Source organism: Hakea prostrata, chromosome 6 (genome assembly GCF_041222555.1).
Source record: "Hakea prostrata isolate BN-2017 chromosome 6, UWA_Hpros_2, whole genome shotgun sequence".
NCBI classification, from domain to species: domain Eukaryota; kingdom Viridiplantae; phylum Streptophyta; class Magnoliopsida; order Proteales; family Proteaceae; genus Hakea; species Hakea prostrata.
In genome coordinates this window covers 24290593-24309422 of record NC_142605.1, presented here as the reverse complement: position 1 = coordinate 24309422, position 18830 = coordinate 24290593, and the positions used below count along the sequence as shown (strand labels likewise).

Genomic DNA, 18830 nt, shown 5'->3' with positions numbered 1-18830 from the left:
TAAACGCCCAACTATTAGGTACAATAAACAGGCAACCTAAGTGGGAGGGCAGCCAAACCATTTCATATGAGAAAGAAAGAAACACAGAAATAGTGAGTACCCTACATCATTAACTCAGAGATTCTTTTACCTAAATGGTACCCAAAATCATCTCCTGTCTTTAGTTGTTCCTCCACCGCTCAACCACATTAGTAGTCTATATCAATTCCGTTCAAGCTTCAATTCACTCCTTTAAAGGTTGCAAACCCATTTTTATACTCGAGTTCAGACACTACGATTCCAATTCAGCATCTGGTACGTGCATCAAACCCAGTATTGACAAAATTTCCTTAATTTCAGGATGCAAAATGTCCGCAACATAGAACTCATGAACCTTCCCCTCAAGTTCGATTGAACTCCATCCGGGACGACTTGCAACCCCTGTCTCCTTCATTTTCTTTCTGACTTCCATAAAATCTTCCCATTTTTTAGCACCAGCATACAAATGTGATAGCAGCGTATAAGCACCCCCATGACAAGGGTCTAACTCAAGAATTTCTTTTGCAACCAGTTCCCCAAGTTCAACATTGCCATGGGTTTTGCAGGCACCTAGTAAAGCTCCCCAAACAGAAACATCTGCCTTCATTGGGGAACTCCTAACAAAATCATGGGCTTCTTCTAAGTGCCCAGTTTTCCCCATTAAGTCTACCATACATGACATGTGTTCTGATCGAGGAGCAATCCCATAGATTTGGGTCATTAAATTGAAGTACTTCTTTCCTTCCTCCAACCAGCCAGCATGAGCACAACCAGATAAAATGCCAAGAAATGTAACACTATCTGGTTTTATCCCAGCATTCACCATCTTGGAGAAAAGTTCAACACAACCTAAAGCTTTCCCATGAATTGCAAGTCCTGACATCATCACATTATAAGAGATGACATTTTTCTTTGAGATCGTATCAAACAGTTCGGATGAAATATCTAAACACCCACATTTAGCATACATATCCACAAGTGCAGTGCCAAGTACAACATCAGATCGGACCTTCTGATCATCCAAACTAGAGTGAATTTCTCTCCCTAGATCTAAAGCCCCTAGATGGGCACAGGCAGCAATAGCACCTGTGATGGAAGCATCATTTGGGCTTACACCTTTAGCCTGCATCTCACGAAACACCATCAATGCCTCCCTAAAACCACCATTTTTCACATACCCATTAAGCAAGGCACTCCAGGATATCTTATTCTTTTCGGGCATCAGATCAAATAGCCTCCTTGCTTCCTCCATGTTCCCTGACCTTCCATATCCAAAAACCATAGAATTCCAAGACACAACATCCTTTTGTACCATGTTATCAAAATGTCTACGTGCATCAGTTATGCTCCCACACTTAGAATACATATCTATCAATGCATTGATCATAAAAGAATTAAACTCCAATCCTAAATTTTGAACCATACGTTCTAACCTCTTACAAAGATTTAGATCCCCCAATTGAGCAGAAGCGGTAAATGCTGCAACGACTATGACTTCATCAAGCTCTAGTCTCTCTTTCTCCATTTGAAAAAAGAGTTCTATAGCTTCTTTTGCCCGACCACCACGAACATAACAATTGATTACAATTGTCCAAGTAATTAAATTCCGATGTGGCAACTCATCAAACACCTTCCTTGCATAATCAACCCACCCAGAAACAGCATAACCATTTATAAGAGAGTTAAGAACAAAATCATCTGAACAGAATCCAAGCACCATAACCTGGCCATGAAGACCCAAGAGAAACTCTACATTTCCCACATCTGCACACGTCTTGGAAACAAATGACAGGGTGAGACCATTGGGTTTGGCACCTCTCTCTGACATTTCTTTGTACAAAGAAATACATAGACTTGGGTTTCTTGTTCTCGCATAAGCTCTAATCATGGCGTTCCAAGTGAACGTGTTGGGTATCTTCATTTGATTCAACATAAGGCGAAAATAGTGGAGATTGCTTGAATCCAAAAGGACAACCGTTTCTAAGAATTTAGTTGATGTTATATGGTCTTCCCATAGCCCATTTCTGTAAATCTGAGCATGAATTTGCTTTAGTTCGACCATGCTTCTGCAAGATTCCAGTTGAGGAAGACATGGGCTCTTCAGAATTAGTTTGCTGGCTATTGATCTGTTCATCGATCAAGGAATTCAACATTCATGCATACTAACTTCTTACGCGTATTGGTGAACTAATGAAATCACAAGATAGTTCTAATATCAATCAAAAGCTCAAGAGAATTGGTTTTTTTGTCAGTCAATTTTATATGATGAGGGCTTCGCTCCAGTCCAAGGGGATAACTTAATTGTTAAAATCCTGTCCATCTCAACTCATAAATAAATATGATTAATATATCTATCATTTTAACTGTAATTATAATAATTATAAATTTTTTTAATATTATTGGAAAATAATATTAAGTGTATTATTGATTGATCTAATAAATAATACAACAATGCCCAATTTCCCCTTAAATTTTATTAAACAATTTTTACTCAAAAAAAAAAATCCCTAACCAATATTACAAAAGCGACCTAGAGTCTAGCATCAAATTCTCTTCGCCTTGTCGCAGTGTAGCACTCGTTTATTAAAGTGCCACTCTTGGAGGTATCCTCCCAATTTATTGCATCATCTTTTAAAAGTGGTAATCAAATAGTTGTACATATGCTCCAGGGATTCCCTACTATTCTATAACTCAAATTGGCTTTTCAATCCCTACTATTCTATAACTCAAATTGGCTTTTCAACAGCAAACAGTCGATTGACTTGGTGACCAGATAGGCTTGAGTTTTAGACTTCACCTTGATTTTAAATCCATCATTTTGATAGTTCTTAAGCTTGAGTAGCCCATTGATCAAGTATAAAAACATAAACATGCAAAATTTTTCTATGACTCTAAACTTGGTCTTTGATTCTTTCTTGTTGTTATTATAGCAATTTGGGGCTCCTCATGTCCTCCTTAGTTAGGAAATTGACCTACAAGCCCCTACTTTCATAAGCCCCATGATCATCCCCCATTTTAATCCCGAGTCTAATAGTTTCTACCTCTATACTTCAACAAACTTAATGTAAGTTATATGCGGAGGTAGAGAGCTGAGAGCTACACCTGATTTGGAGTTTTGAGTTTCTAGCAGTTCTTGGAGTTTTAACGGTTAGATTCCAACTTTTCTGCCTATAGCCTCCCTTTCTCCCTTATTCAAGCCTCTAAATGCCTCTAAAATAGATTAGGGGATTTAAGTAGGGCTTTAGGGCAACCTCTAAGGGCACTTGGGTCAATTTGGGTTACTTTCCGTGCATAAGTTTCAAATCAATAATCATTCTGTCAATTGTCTAGGAACTAGCCGGTTGATTGGCAATTGACTGGCCAATCGGCTGCCGCTGTTTGACAGTGATAAAATTTGATTCTTGCTCATTGTTTGGACCTTAATGTTCATCCAATTGACTTCTTCAAATCTGGGTTTGAAGTCAATTGTGCTACCAGCAAGGTTTTGACCCCTACCATCTTTTGGAGCATAGCCCCATTATCACTAGCTCGATTGACTTTGTTATTTTTTCACATTGCTCTATAGACTTATAGAGCTTTATTTTATATGAAGGACACTTGCTTGATTTACTCGGTTGGTATGTTGTTAGTAGGGAATTGTTTGTTCAATATCATTAAGTCCTTGGGTTCAGACCCTACATCACATCAAAGGAATAAGAATTTAGGTCAAGGTATTACACAAAATATTTTTTAATTTTAGATTTTTTTAATTTTTTATAACTAAGTCAATATTTTAAAAGCATCCTCTAAATCCCCAAATGTTTAGCACACATAAACATCCTACAGCTGATTAACTGTTGTTGATAGACCAGCTGATTAACTGTTGTTGATAGACCAATAACTGTTTAGATTTAAAAATCTACTACTCTATATATTAGACTTTTCTAAAGAAAGAGAAAATAATTATTTACCAAAAAAAAAAATAGAATTAAAAGCAATGAAAAAAAAAAAAAAAAAAAAAAAGATATGTATATATTTATATATGTATGATATGAAGATTGCGTTTGAAAAACAATAAAAGATGTGTACAAAACTATCACTAATAAATATCAAGCCCTAGTGACTAATTTGTATGCACAACCTACAAAATTTAAGAATAGAAAATTTTCATGTAGCATCACCACCATTTAAGTAAAAATGAAAATATTATAAGTCATTACATGCTCTTAGAGTGAGTTTCATATATATTGGAAAATAAATAAAAAAAGAGCAAAATCTCCAATGAATTCAAAATATAAATAATTAATATTTACAATTATACCCAATGCAGAGTTGCTATAGCAGTAAGACCCATGTCTCTTAATGAAGAGGTTGTGGGTTTGACTCTCGTCGAGGTGTCTCTCCTAAGGATGTGCGTGTAAGCTGGCCCGGATGAACCTCAACTCCCCAAATAAAAATCTACAATTTATATGGAGAATTCATCAATGTATATATTAATAATAATTCATTAAAATAATTTATTTTATTAATCTTATTCTATTTATTAGCAAAAAAAAATTATCCTTACTCAGTCTTTCCAAAACTCATAGTTTCTAATAAAAAATTTTCTTGGAAAATAGTAACTATTTTGTCTATGCGAAATGCAAGCTAAGTGTTGTTAAAACACTAATGATAAAATATTTTAACTATATTTTAACTATGAGCGATAGTCATGTAATTAAGTATAGAGGACAACATATTATATTCATGCAACCATGAGATCCGACATTTTCCAGCAGTTGCTATATATTTTCATTATGGCATGATGTGGGTGCACATTCTCAATATGAATTGGCTATCCTTTGATTATGATATTTTGCAATCAGTGTTTTCATATGTAGGATATGTGCTTGGAATTGAATGCCCTTCAGGGACCCTTACCAATTACTCTTCAGCAGCCCGTATAGCCATTGATCTCTGTATGGACCTTCACAGTTCACACATCCATTAAGCTTGATGCCGCACAAAACCCCACAATTTTTATACATTACGCCTATGAATACAGATCAGCCACAATCTGCCCATATTGTTTCCGTATAGGGCATCGAGGAATGAACTACCCACATTGCATGAGAACCCTCAATTCTCTCATGTGATATCAACGATGGCGTTCAGGGACACTGCTGATCCATCTTACTTGTCCAAACTAGCAACACCAATCAAAAGACAGGGTACGTACTTTGCATGATGTTGCTCGATTGTACAAACATGTGTTCTTTAAAGGACTCACTCCAGATAATATAGCCTCTAACTCCTCTTCATCAAAGCAGCGAGATATGAAGATCATTCTGAGATTCTTTATGCTTGCTTACATTTACCAACTCCAAATTCCTTGAGAATTGGAAGATCGATATCTCTCTTCGACTAGCATCATGAAACTTACCAGCTCAAGCGTTGGTGAGGAAGACCCCAATTGATAAGAAAAGTACTTTTGGCATAGACAGAGCCGAATGCAGGATGTGTCGAAACTCATCCCATCCATCCCCTCGTGATGCCCTGCAAGTCACACAACCACATACCACATATTAGCATGGCCTCGACTTTCATTCTGCCAAGATCTCAATAAATTATCACTGCCCCACTAGCCAATGAAAGGTATCAAGAAATGTTGTTTTCTTCCATTTCTATTCATGTCCCCCACACTGCCATTCCCAAACAGGAGCCCATCCCCACCTTCCATGTTGCCCTCTCTCCCTACCCTACTTCCATGTAAGAGAAAACTGGTGCTCACTGAGATGGAGAATTTTGATATAAGATGCACTGAATCATTGGTTTGTGTATCAACATTCCCCACCCCCCTTCTTATCTTGGATCTTGCTCTTTGATTCCCTAATGTGTGAGATTCCTCGTGGTTTTCATTTGAATCAATAAAGTTCTTTTTCCTAACAAAAAAAATATAGGCATGTAATTTTGCATGCATTATTGGCATAAAATATTATTATAATTACAAATTATATCTAATATTGACATATTGTCTTTCTATTCCTTTTTTTCGTTTCTTTCCCTCACATTCTCATTCTAAATGTAACTAATGATAATAATAGAATAAAAAATTAATGATAAACTTTGTGATGCAAAAACAACTGAGACATTGAAGAAAACTAATTTAGTGAGTATATTTTGAACATAAAAATTATACATTAATTTTTATTTTCAAATCATGAAATTATGTTGATCATAGGTCTTTCAAAAAAATTTCATGCTAAATCATAAGAGTTTTTATTTTTATTTTTTTATAATTATATTTGGTTTTACAAATAAAAAAACTCAATTTGTATTTTTAAAGGAAGACATATAATTATTTTTTATAATACTTTAGATTTTCATTAACTAAGAGAACAAATAAAACACAATTTGCCTCTTGTTCACTAGATTGATCACAATATAGACGTGATTTTACATGTTAGCAAGCCCCCTCCGAGAGTTTGAGTATAACTCATCTCTTAAAAGGCTCAATAAAATTTTTTTTCTTACTAACTGTGGGTATATTCTAAACAAACATCTATGCTCTTGAGAAGTGTAATCATATCAATAAACCTTGCCATGTCTTGGTACAAAGTACACAACACATATGTCTATTATGTAAATCCCTAAACATTTGTTAGTCTTTATTTCTTCTTATAACTAATACTATTTGAGGCTCTTGAGGAAATACACATTTTAGTATATATAACGAGCACTATTTTGGACATTATTCTTTATCCAAGGTAGCCCAATCCATTTTATATAGGGGTAGAGCTACTGCAAGGCTATGGAGCTATGGCCCTCCCTGGATTTTTGGAATTTCTCCCTGCTCCTTCTCAATTTTTGAAGATTTTCCTTTTATCCTCTTTTTATGTGTGTAATATCAGCATCCGCCCCCCATCCCCAATCTTTTGAAAGTTCCCACTCCTCGACTTTTTAAAATTTACCCTTTGACCCTTTTTCATGTGTAAATATTAGTACTTGACTCTCCCAATGTTAAATCCCGGATCAACCTTTGATGTTAGTATCCCCCCTCAAGCTAACCTTATACAGTCATTAACTTATTTGGAAACAATCTAAAAAAATTACAAATAAAAGAAAGATTGAATATATTACAAGTACAAACTCAAACACACCCTACTATGTGCATTTCCATATATAATATTACTAGTAAAGTATAAATAGTACAATATATGAGAAGAACCTTGGTCTTTTTTTTTTTTTTTTAATAATATTTGATTGAGTAGCAAAATAAACTCAAAAACATTTATATGCATTTCTTCGTAACATGGTTGGTGATGACCATAGATATCCTACGCTCCTATCTAACCATTGAGCAAGAAAATATAAATTTTAATTTCAAAGTTTCAAACGATTATTTTATGTGAACAACAAGAAGTAAGGGCATGGGGAGTCAGGTTAAAACCTATGAGTGTTGTGAAATGCTTGGTTTTTTTTAAATTATATTATACTTTTTTTAGATTTTCTTTTTCCAAACCATTTTGTAGAAGAATTTTGAAGTTACACCATTTAGAGTTTGTCAAGAAACTCGGAGGACATATTGAGTGCATGATGGTATGTACTGATAATTTGTTTAAAAACAATCTAGAATTAAAAGAGCTTGAGGTGGAAGACTTAAAATTGGACATCACATTAAGGAGTTCGACTAATAAGAAATGATATCACGATTAATGGTGCAGATATTGTTGACTCAACATTAAAGGGAGTAAAATAATGAGTATATGATGAAATTCGCCACGTTGTGGTCAACATAACTTTTCCTTACAAATAATATGTCTTTTGTAAAAGAATATCTAACCCACACACATAGATGATGTTAGAATGTGTGTTTGGCCAGAAACTAATGTCATCTTTACCTCTAAAAATAAACTTAGATCATCTACTAAAATATTAAATTTCAAAATATATAGTGAATCCAAATAAGTTGAGTTGGAGGGGGAAAAAAAGAAAAAGAAAAAAGGATGGAAACAGAGAATATGATAGATTTGGTTTGTCTCAACTTTTCTTGTGGTTTCACATTAGGGTTTCATTTTATCCTACTTCAGGCTGGAATGTTTTCATTCAAAAGATGCAAACTTATGAGTTGCATGAGTAATTATGTTTGATCTTCTTCTTTGACAATGGTCTAAACAAATTTTTTTTGGGGGGTCATGGTTGTGGTTTTAATCAACTTTTAATTATTGAGTATTTTGTTCCATGCGTTTTCAAGGTTGTTATATCTTATTTTAATATTCTCTATCCATTGATTCGTGCTTCTGCACAATTTTGGTTTTATTTTCTTTAGGACGTCACAATTGGTTCTATGAATTTCTTTAAATGTTTCTATAAATTGGAATCAATTTGTTCTTTGTTTTTGGATTTTATGTTTGTTCTTTTATTATTATTATTATTATTTTGCCCCCCTCTTGTGTTCTCAAATTTGTTTATTTTTATTAGGGTTTTGCTATTGTTTCCTCCTATAGATATTTTTGCTCCAACTCTGACGACAAAAATCTAAGCTTGAGGAAGAAAAAATATGTTTTTCTTTTTCCCTCTTTAAAGTGCCCTCTCTCTTAGTTGCTAGTCTGTCACAAATATTTGTAGTCAAAAAGTTTGATCTGAGCTACCAACAAATGCAGAGCGTCCATGTGTTGTTTACAAGCCAATCTGACGTTGAACTTAAACTTAGGGTTTAAACAAAGATAAATAGCAATCATCTGGATCACTTGAAAATTCATGCACAATCATTCATTCAAAAAGAAAAAAAGAAATTTCATGAAGAATATTAGTGCTGAAGGTTAAAACAATAAGAGAAAGTGCAATAGACCAAATTTGACGATTCTTTGAAGTTGAGACGCTCAATGTTAATGTTGCCGTGAAATCAAGATTGAATGACGGTCAAAAGCAATCATCAGCAAAGTTGACTTGGGTATTATGACAAATTTTGTTACCTACTCGATATCTATGTAAAGTTACAATGTCATTCATTTTTTATACGTAAAGAAGTTGACTTAGAAGACAAACATACTCACACATGTTTGTAAAACCTCCAAGAGTTTCAGGAAGCTTCACCAAACTCATCAAAACACTGTGGTAGATTATCTAACACTTGCAGAACAACTCTAGCAAGCTTAGAAAATGGGTCATTGCCCTAGAGTCAAGATTCATACAAAACTCAATATAGTCACTCTATAGAGACGTGAATGCTCCTGTCGATTGAAAGTCGAAGATATCTCTAGTTTGGCGTAGCTCTTTGATGTTCTATTTGGATCCCCTTGGACTTAAAGCAGATCTTCGAGGCGGATATCTTGACACTGTCAGTGTTCAATTTATTATTTGGTAGTTTGGCTCGTTGACCCCATTTATGCACTTGAAAAACAAGCAATTAATGAGGACATCCCAATAATTTTTGTCTTTTCTTTTGGTTTTATTAAACACATTTGTCGAAAATCAAACAATATAATTGGTCATGTGGCTAAGATCGGATTGGAGATTATCAAAGAAATATTCAACAACAAAAAAGGGAAAATCAAACAAATAGTATTTTTAGAACTTTCAATGTAATTATAATTTATTTCTACAATTGATGTAAATTTAAATTTAGAATATTAAAAAATATGAATGAGTTATATAGACCCGACCCGATCTCACCCAACCCAGGGTTACATTGCGGGACACTAACCCACCTCCGTGGGTTAGAAGAAGGAGATTGAATAATACTTATTTTACACAAGTAATATTGTCTCTCTCCTCTCGCTAGCTCTCCCTCTCCCTCTCTCTCTCTCTCTCTCTCTCTCTCTCTCTCTCCCCGAGCAAACTGCTTCGTTTCTCTTTTCTCTGCTCTTGGTTGGCCTCGTTGCAGACACACACATCGCCCTCGCTTCCAATCCGCACTTTTCAAATGCCATACCCTTCATCTTCATCTCCTGTGACCTTAATCGGCACTTCGCTGCAACTTTTGTTGCACAATCTTGTCCGGACTACTACTGCTTTCTGATGTTAAGAGTCTCATCGGATGCGAAGGATTGGTTGATTCTATTGGTTTATTAGGGCTTTCCGGTTTGGTTGATCAGAGCTTAAAGACGACAAAGTTGGGTTTAGGGTTGCCTCGGCCGCCATGGCTCCCGGGCGTAAGCGTGGAGCGAACAAAGCCAAGGCTAAGAGTCAGTTAAGCTTAGGTGATCTCGTTCTTGCCAAGGTTAAAGGCTTTCCTGCCTGGCCGGCCAAGGTCTGTTGTTTCATTCACTATTGTTACCGAATGATAAATTTCACAGTTGACAGTTTTACATGAGAACATTAGGGTTTCTCAGCGGGTTGAATTGGGAAATGCAAGTAATTATCTTTAGGGAAGTTGCTTTTTGGATCCGTTAAGTAATTACGATTTATTTTGTAGATTGAATATACTGAAAAGTTTTGAGTTTTTTGTTTGGCTATGTTTGCATTGCATGGTTGAACTATACTTATTATTTTCTTCTAATATTTCGGTTTTACTGGTATGCTGGTTTTGCAGATTAGCCGCCCTGAGGATTGGGAACGAACACCTGATCCTAGGAAATACTTTGTCCAGTTTTTTGGAACTGAAGAAATGTAAGTATCTGGGTTTACTCTTTTTATGTGCTTGTTTTTTATGCTGCAAATATATTAAATGTTCCATGATATTTAGCAATCAAATTGCTGTTGTATGACTTGGACATTGTGCAACGGCATGGTTGCTTCATTTTGATTAATTGGTTGTGGGTTAGAATCTGGTAGCAACCTTCCTCTGAAAATGGGTGAAGGCTGCTTGCATTAGGATCCTCCCCAGACCTCACACTGGCGGGAGCCTTGTGCACTTGGCGCAATTATTTTAAATTTGGTCATGGCTTTGAGTTTTCTGTTATTAATAATTCAAATTGATTCTTATAGGAAACATTAATTACTTGGTCATGCTTTTTATTATTACGAGTTAGATTGATTATTGTGAGGAATGTTAGTTACAATCAGACAATTAATGTAGCCTGTTTGAATAAGGTTAGGCTTTTGCGTAGAAGAACATATCATTCTTCGGCACTATGGACCTCATAGTGAGCTGAATCCCCCGTGTTCTGGCAGGCCATTTGCTTCTTAAATTTGTGAAGAATGTTGAAGTTTTTAGAATGGATTCCAAGGGAAGATTAGGCAGTTGTTCCTACATGGGTTCCTCATCATTTCATGCAAAATTGAGTGTTGGATTGTTCTTGTTCTTAGTTGGTGGGTTCCTGGACAGAAATAGGTCTTCTAAATAGTATTCTTTGATAGGAGATGTACCTATGAATTGAAAAATTTCTGTAAAATGTAAATAGGATCCCTTGACATGAAGATATCTGTATTTTAAAGTATTGAAAATTTTTCAAAACAGGTTTCAGGAACTTGACAACATTAGAATATCAAGAATAGCGGAAAAGCAAGACACATAGAGGCAAAACTAACCTTTTTAGCAGTTAATTTTGGGGCGACGTTGTCGGCCCATGAAGATACACTGCAGGAAATGATCGAGATGTTAAGTCAATAAACATAATTTGCACCACGTTGCATGTAGAAACAGATGATCTTACTTTAACAAAATTAATTATTTATGGATATGAAAACAGATGTCCTAAGCCCTCTGAAACGTGTCTTCTTGTATCCTAAACAAACTCAAACTGACAAATTCTGATACCTATACCGTTGACATATAAATTTAACAAAAAAAAGAGTTATAAATGCACCACTTGTTACTTTGACAGATTTTTCATTTCCCTGAATAGTCCTACATGTCGAATGTGTCTGAACTGAATTTTTTTCCACTAAAAGGGAAAAGAAAAAAAACTGAACTATTTCAGGACCAACATTTGGAAGTCAACTTTTATACATGGGGCTTCTGAATGTGAGGCTGGGCTCACCAATAACGTAATCCCAGGCATTTATTCATAATAATGTTGCAGTGCTTACACCAGTAGGTGGAAGATTTCAACTGAAGATAAGGCTATAGATCAAGCACACAGATTGATTGGAAAATATAAGATAATAGAAGGTAGAAGAAGGCTGACAGAAGACAAAGAGGAATAGGATGGGTCCCTCACCCACGGCCTTCTGATGTAGACTTGCAGTAGATCAGGCACACATTGATTGGAGAATGAAGGAAACTAGAAGGTGGAAGAAGGGGAATTGGGTTGGGTCTCACCAGTGGCCTTTCACTGTACCAGTCTCTCTCAGCCATATCATCAAAGCAACCATATAAAATAGAAGCTTGTCTAAATTAAGTCCCACACATGATATAAATGTTTCTTAAAATATTAGGACCAAGAAAACTGGAAGTATTTTCATATTTCCCTTCAAGGAATTAGGAATTGGTCTTCAATTTGATCTACACACAGCTGGATGTGGGCCCCTCTAAACTGCCTTTCTTTTATGAGTATCTCAGTAAGTGATAATTTCCGGAAACAGATCCTATGTAACTTCTGTGTTGTAAGCCATTTCTCCTCCATATTGGGTCCACATGGCTGATTTAGGGAGCTCTAACTCCTCCATATGTGGGAGGTAAAGAGGAAAATTTCAGCTTCCTAAAATACTGAAACTTATAGCTGGATAACGAAATTTCTAGATCAAACCAAATGAGATCATAGAAAATCCACGTCAACTCCTGCTTAGCTTTTAAAAAAATCTTGTCCATGAGATTTTGTAGTGATGCCTATTCAAGTTTGCACGATTTGCATGATAAATTTCCAATTGGAAATCGAATGCATTAAGTGTCGATCTTGTCCACTGCCCTTCTTTAGCTCTGGCTCCAAGAAGTGTACAACTGAGTCACAAATGATGTAAACCGGGCAGGACCTCATGGGTAACCAATTTGGATTAATATTGTGGAAGTTTCACCACTTGATGGAGATCTGAGTAGCAGAAGATATAGTTGAATGTACTCCAGACTTGCAGGGGATCAAGCACTTAGATTTACAACATCATCAAACATCAAACACTTAGATTAATTGGAAATGAAAAAAAATGGAAGGTAGAATAAAATGGATAGTAGGAAGACGGGGTATAGGGAGGTTTCTCAGTCTCTCACAAATGAGTTTTCACCATACCTGTTCCTCACAGCCAGTAATGGCTTAAAGAAACCTCATATTGACTGTCAGTCTCCCACATGACTTTTCATGGCCAGTAAGGGCTTTAAGAAAGCTCATATTTTTCCCCCAATTCAATCATGGACTGTATCAGCCTTGTTCTTTATTTAAGTATTAACTGATTACATGCAGAGTCCTCTAGAAATAAAATAAAATTGTAATAGCAATCTGCTCACTAACAAATAAATAAAATGAGGTCCTATTAGCAATCTACTTAACTAACAAATGAAGAATCTTGGAAAAAAAGCTACTCATTAGACAACCCTATAAAATAGAACCCCTATGCAAGGTATTGTTGAATCCTTAAGTATTGGACCACTTAACCAAAAAAAAAAAAAAAAGAGCTGGATGAATAATGTGGATACATTACCTTGGACAGACCCGAACCCAGTTGGACATCGAAATGAAAATGAACCAGGGCCAGTTTGAGTTTTTGGATCTCCTAGAATATATTATGGTTTTTGGGAAATAATGTCTTTTTGTTTGCTTTAGAAGTTAGCTGTGTAGTGCATTTGGTTTCCAAATCTTCTAATCTTTCTTATTAGAATTAATTTCCTAGTTATAGAATTGGTCTTTATTTGTAGGAGTCTTTTGTTTCTCTTTTATAATATGATGTCATCCCCATCATTGGAGATGGAAAGAATCAATGACTTGAGTTGAGTTTTAGAGTTGCGTGTAGAGTGTTTGAGCAAGCTTCCCTCTTTCTGTAGCATTCCCTCTCTGTTCAGGCAGTAACAGCAAGCCCCCTCCTTAGCTGTCGTTATCGTCTCCTCCTTTTTTTTCTTTCTTTCTCTTCTCATCTTTCAGAGAGTCTTTTTTCTTCTAATTATTCGATTCTCCTGCTTTTTTCTTTCCCCAACTGGTTTATTATTCCCCACTGTGGCCCATGGGATGAGAATACTAGATTTAAAATAAAAGCCACGGCTATTCCTCAGTTGTGGAACTGTTGTCTGGGTGAGCTTGCGGGCAACCTAATAAGGGTCGTTCCAGATGGGGTTACTTACTCTCCGTGCAATTGGTATTTGCTTGCCAACTTGATCTTCACACAGCTGGCTGCAACCAGATCCTACATAACTTTCATATTGTAAACCATATCTTTTCCATGTAGATCCCCAAATTTGATTTTAAGAAGTTCTTTTTGTGAGGCCATAAAAATATTAGTTTCAGTTTCCTGAAAAGTTGGAAACTTACTGCTGGATATAACTTCTCTTTCTCCAATTCCCAAATATCAGCTCTTTGTCTGCTCATTTTCACTTTTGTCTCAATAAATCATCCTTGGTCTGTACCAATTACTCTCCCATTTATGTGGCCTTTATAGCTGATGTAAACTGAGGTATATTCTTTCAGTTTCGGATGTAGCCAGGGCCGAGCTTGTGCTCTGTTTGATCTAATGAGCACCTCCCAGGTTGCTAGAATCTTGTGGCCGATCATATAGGATTTCAGTTTGAATATGGTTTAGTTACCAACAGATCTGGTTGAGACTGAAAAATGAGGATTCTTTTTTCTTTTTTTGTTTTTTTTGTTTGAGGGGAGGGACTGGTGGGGTGTTAACAGGCCTAGATTATAACATTACAATGTAGGGGTGAAGTTTACACATTATGTTAAGAAAAGTATCTCTTTTATCTACCATATCTATGAAAAGTGGTTTAATATTACACAAGGGATCAATCTATGGTTGATTACTATAGTGCATATAAATGGATTTTGGAAGAATTGGCTGTTTATCTACCCTTTACTACAAATGCTAAAAAACTACGAGAACAAAGGGCCGAAATACAATTGTCAAAATTTCTCGCTGGTCTTAAACTCTGATTATCAGCCTATTCGAAACCCAATACTGACAAGCGAAAAGGTACCATCTCTATCTGAAAGCTTCCTTTGATTACTGCGCATGACTCTTGCAGGAAATATTGTTGCCCCACCTAAAGGGAACTCAGCCATGGTGGCTGGCTGTGGGCGAGGGCTTCCATCTCAAGGTAGAGGAGCTTGAGAGCCTCGGTCTTGGGACGAGGTAGAGGAAGAAGTTCAATATGTTCTGAAAAAGCTTCAACAATATGTAGTCATTGCGATATACATAATCATACTGAAGAAACATGTTGGGCAAAGCATGGTAGACCAGATTGGGCAGATAATCTTAATAATCAGTGTCGGTTTGAAGCTGCAAGCATTGCTGAAGCACCTTCAAACTCTAATTTGGGTAATTCGGCCACTAAAGATGAGTTCTCTTAGATCCTTCAGCGCCTTAAACAGCTAGAATTTGAAATTCTACCAGAGACGAGAGAGAGAAAAGAGAGGATGAAGAAGAGAGAAATTGTGTGTATTCTCTCCTTCCCCTATAATGCTTTATTTATAATGTAAGTTATAGCCCTATACTATTTTGGAAAGTAAATATTGATGAGGATTACAACAAAAAATAACATAACAAATAAATCATGATCTTCACACTCTAGCTCTGACTTGTGCACTAAGTAACTTGCTGCCCAAGCTAATTCGAACCCCCCTTAAGTCAGTGTATATACATTATCAAGACCGAGTTTAACACATCCAAACTTGAAAAAGAGGGTCTATGTACAACTTTAGTGAGTAGGTCTGCCAATTGATCATCTGATCGAACCAGAGGAGTAAGAATGGTGCCTTTTAATACCTCATCTCGAACAAAGTGGAGTTCCACCTCAATGTGCTTCGTACGCTTCTTAAAGATGGGATTACTTGCCATATAAGTTGCTGGTTGGTTGTCATAGAAACTTACATAGGCTCTTTCATTCGAAACCCAAGTTCCTACATAAGTCCATTAATCTATAGTAGTTCTAACACTGTATGGGCTATTGCTTTGTATTTAGCTTTTGCACTAGATATATCCACAATTGTTTGTTTCTTGCTCTACCAAGTAATAGGATTTTTCCTAAGGAAAGTACAATAGCATGTGGTAGATTTCTGATCATTTTCTGAACTTGCTCAGTCAACATCTGGATATGCCTGTACTACAACACTAGTATTAGGTTTGTAAATCAACCCTTTTCCTGGAGCACCCTTTATTAACTCAAAATCTTGTATACGGCTCTGCAATGCTTCTTCTTAGGTGTTTGCATATACCTACTCACTACTCTTAACTACATATGAAATGTCTGGTCGTGTGACTGTTAAATAAATCAACTTTCCTATAAGTTATTGATATCTGTGGGGGTCTTCATAGTCTTCCTCATTGTCATCATCAAGGCTAAATTTTCCATCCATTGGGGTTTTAACTGGTTTACATTCAAGTTTGCCAATTTCGACCAGTAAGTCAAGGACATATTTCCTTTGGGAGAGGCTTATTCCTTTTGGCTTTTCACCACCTCAATTCTTAGAAAGTAGGTTAGGTGGCCCAAATAAGTAATCTGAAATTGTTGCTGTAAATATTTGTTGACTTTATTAATGCCTTCCTCATCATTTCCAGATACAATGATGTTGTCTATATAGAAAACCAAAACCACATTTTTATCGCCTTCCTTCTTTACTATCACTAAATGATCTAAGTAGCATGTCTGGAAACCACCTTTTGAAACCATAAAAGCAAACTTATCATACCACTCTCTCGATGACTGTTTTAAATTGTAAATGGAGCGATGAAGTTTACATACCGTAGTAGAATTTCCCCCTTGAGCAACATACTTAGGGGGTTGCTCCATGTACACTTCTTTTGTAAGATCACCATGGAGGAATGCAGTTTTGACATCTAACTGGTACAAGGGCCAATTTAGATTGGCAACTAGGGAAGGAAGAATCCATACTGAATTTAATCTAGCCACTAGAGAGAAGGTCTAAAATAATCTAGTCCATATGTTTGGGTATATCCTTTGGCCACAAGACACACTCTTAACCACTCAGCTGTCCCATCCGCATGGTATTTAACCACATATACCCATCGATACCCCACAATTCTTTTCTGGGAGGTAAGTCCACTAATGTCCAAGTGTTATGAGAATGCATCACATTCATCTCAGTGTCCATTCCAACCTATTAGGCGGGATCATGTAGGGCTTCGGTCAGAGAAGTAAGGTATGGGGTGATCAGTAAGAGATTTTTCAATAACTTGATAGGCCGAAGGTAAATGGGAAGTAGTCAAAAAGTTGGTTATTGGGCAGGCTACATTGGCAGTATTTTTCTGAGTGCAAAATCTTTTAGGTTTCCGTAGAGCAATCGGTAGGTCCTCAGAGTTTTTAGCAACATGAATTGGTGTAGAATCATGCAGGGTCCTACCTGGGATCATTTGCCATTTTCTTCCTTCTTTGATAAGTTCATAGGGGAACTGGAGGTGCTTCTATAGGTGGATCATCATGTATAGGTATTATAGGAAGAGGAGGATCAAAATTTTCAGAATCAGGTTTAGAAGCATAGTATGGGTTATTTTCAAAAAAATTGACATCTGCAGTAACATGATGGCGATGGTTAATGGGGTCAAAACACTTATAACCTTTTTGGGTTTTAGAGTAGCCCGAAAATATACATTTAACGGCTCGAGGACTCAATTTATCAGATGGATGAAAAACATGACTGAAACAAATACACCCAAAAATCCTTGGAGAGAGATTAACAAGGGATGATCCAGATAAACAACTTGAAAGGAAATTTTATTTTGAAGAACTGATGAGGGCATGTGATTAATCAGGGTACATGCAGTTAAAACAACATCACACCAAAACCTTTTTAAGAACGTTCATGTACAACAAAAGTGACCATGTGACCTTTAGGAGATGTCTATTTTTTCTTTTTGCGACTCCATTTTGTTGTGGATATTAGAGCAGCTTGTTTGATGGACGGTCCCTTTTGAAGCACAAAATACCGAAATCTCATTTTTTGTATACTCTAGGGCATTGTTTGACCGAAACACTTTAATTGTTTTGCCAAATTGTGTTTGAATTTCAGTAAAAAATTGTTGAAAAATTGTCATAAACTCAGTTCTGAATTTTAATGAGTATACCCATGTCATTCGAGTATGTTTATCGACAAAAGTCACGAAGTACTCATAATTGAATTGGTTTGAAACCTTACAAGGACTCGATAGGTCTGAATGCAATAAACCAAATGTTTCTAGACTAATAGAATCAGACAAAAGAAAAGGCGTTTTATGGTGTTTACCTAACTCACAAGCTTCTAATTCAAGAAATGTAACATTCTTGCAAGAGGGAACCACAATTCTAAGTATTGATAAAGAAAGGTGACCTAAATGCCTATGCCATTGTAATGCACTCAATTCTGTAACAGAATTAACAACAGTGGAAGCTAAGGCAGATGATTCCAGGTAATAAAGGCCATCCTGTTAATGTCCTAAACCAATCGTTCTCCCTGTCCTGTTGTCTTGAAACTCACAAAAAGCTTGATTAAAAATAATAATGCAATTGAAATCACGGGAAAGTTTACTAACAGATAAGAGATTCATAGGAATATTAGGTATAAAAGCTCAGATTTTAGGGCAAATTGTGCCCTGCAATGGTCCTTGTTTAGATGCGCCAACCACATGACCTGGCGGAACTTGATTTCCCTTGAAAATGTTTTAATTGTTGAAATACTGGAATTGATTGCCATGTTTGGCGACATCAGCATAGATTGGTTGTTTGATGGTAGATTAGGCTCTTCTGCTTTTACGTGGGGGACGACATAACTGGGCAGCTTTGGTTTTCCCTTAAGTGTATCATAATGATTGAATTAGTGACAAGCTAATTATTTAAG

The 18830-nt window shown here is 36.1% G+C and overlaps 1 protein-coding gene and 1 pseudogene across 2 annotated transcripts in view; one reads left to right on the top strand and one right to left on the bottom strand.

Moving 5' to 3' along the window:
- Nucleotides 1-271: 271 nt before the first annotated feature.
- LOC149012779 (pentatricopeptide repeat-containing protein At2g22410, mitochondrial pseudogene) lies at nt 272-1846 on the bottom strand (annotated as a pseudogene).
- A 7920-nt stretch (nt 1847-9766) lies between these two features.
- The window catches only part of HUA2 (Tudor/PWWP/MBT domain-containing protein), a 31567-nt gene continuing 22503 nt past the window's right edge, over nt 9767-18830 (top strand). For both annotated transcript variants that reach the window (XM_089159566.1, XM_089159565.1), the window contains exons 1-2: nt 9767-10228; nt 10511-10587. In XM_089159566.1, coding sequence (XP_089015692.1) covers nt 10118-10228; nt 10511-10587 — 188 coding nt within the window. In that variant the 5' untranslated portion in view covers nt 9767-10117. The remainder of the gene's footprint in view (nt 10229-10510; nt 10588-18830) is intronic.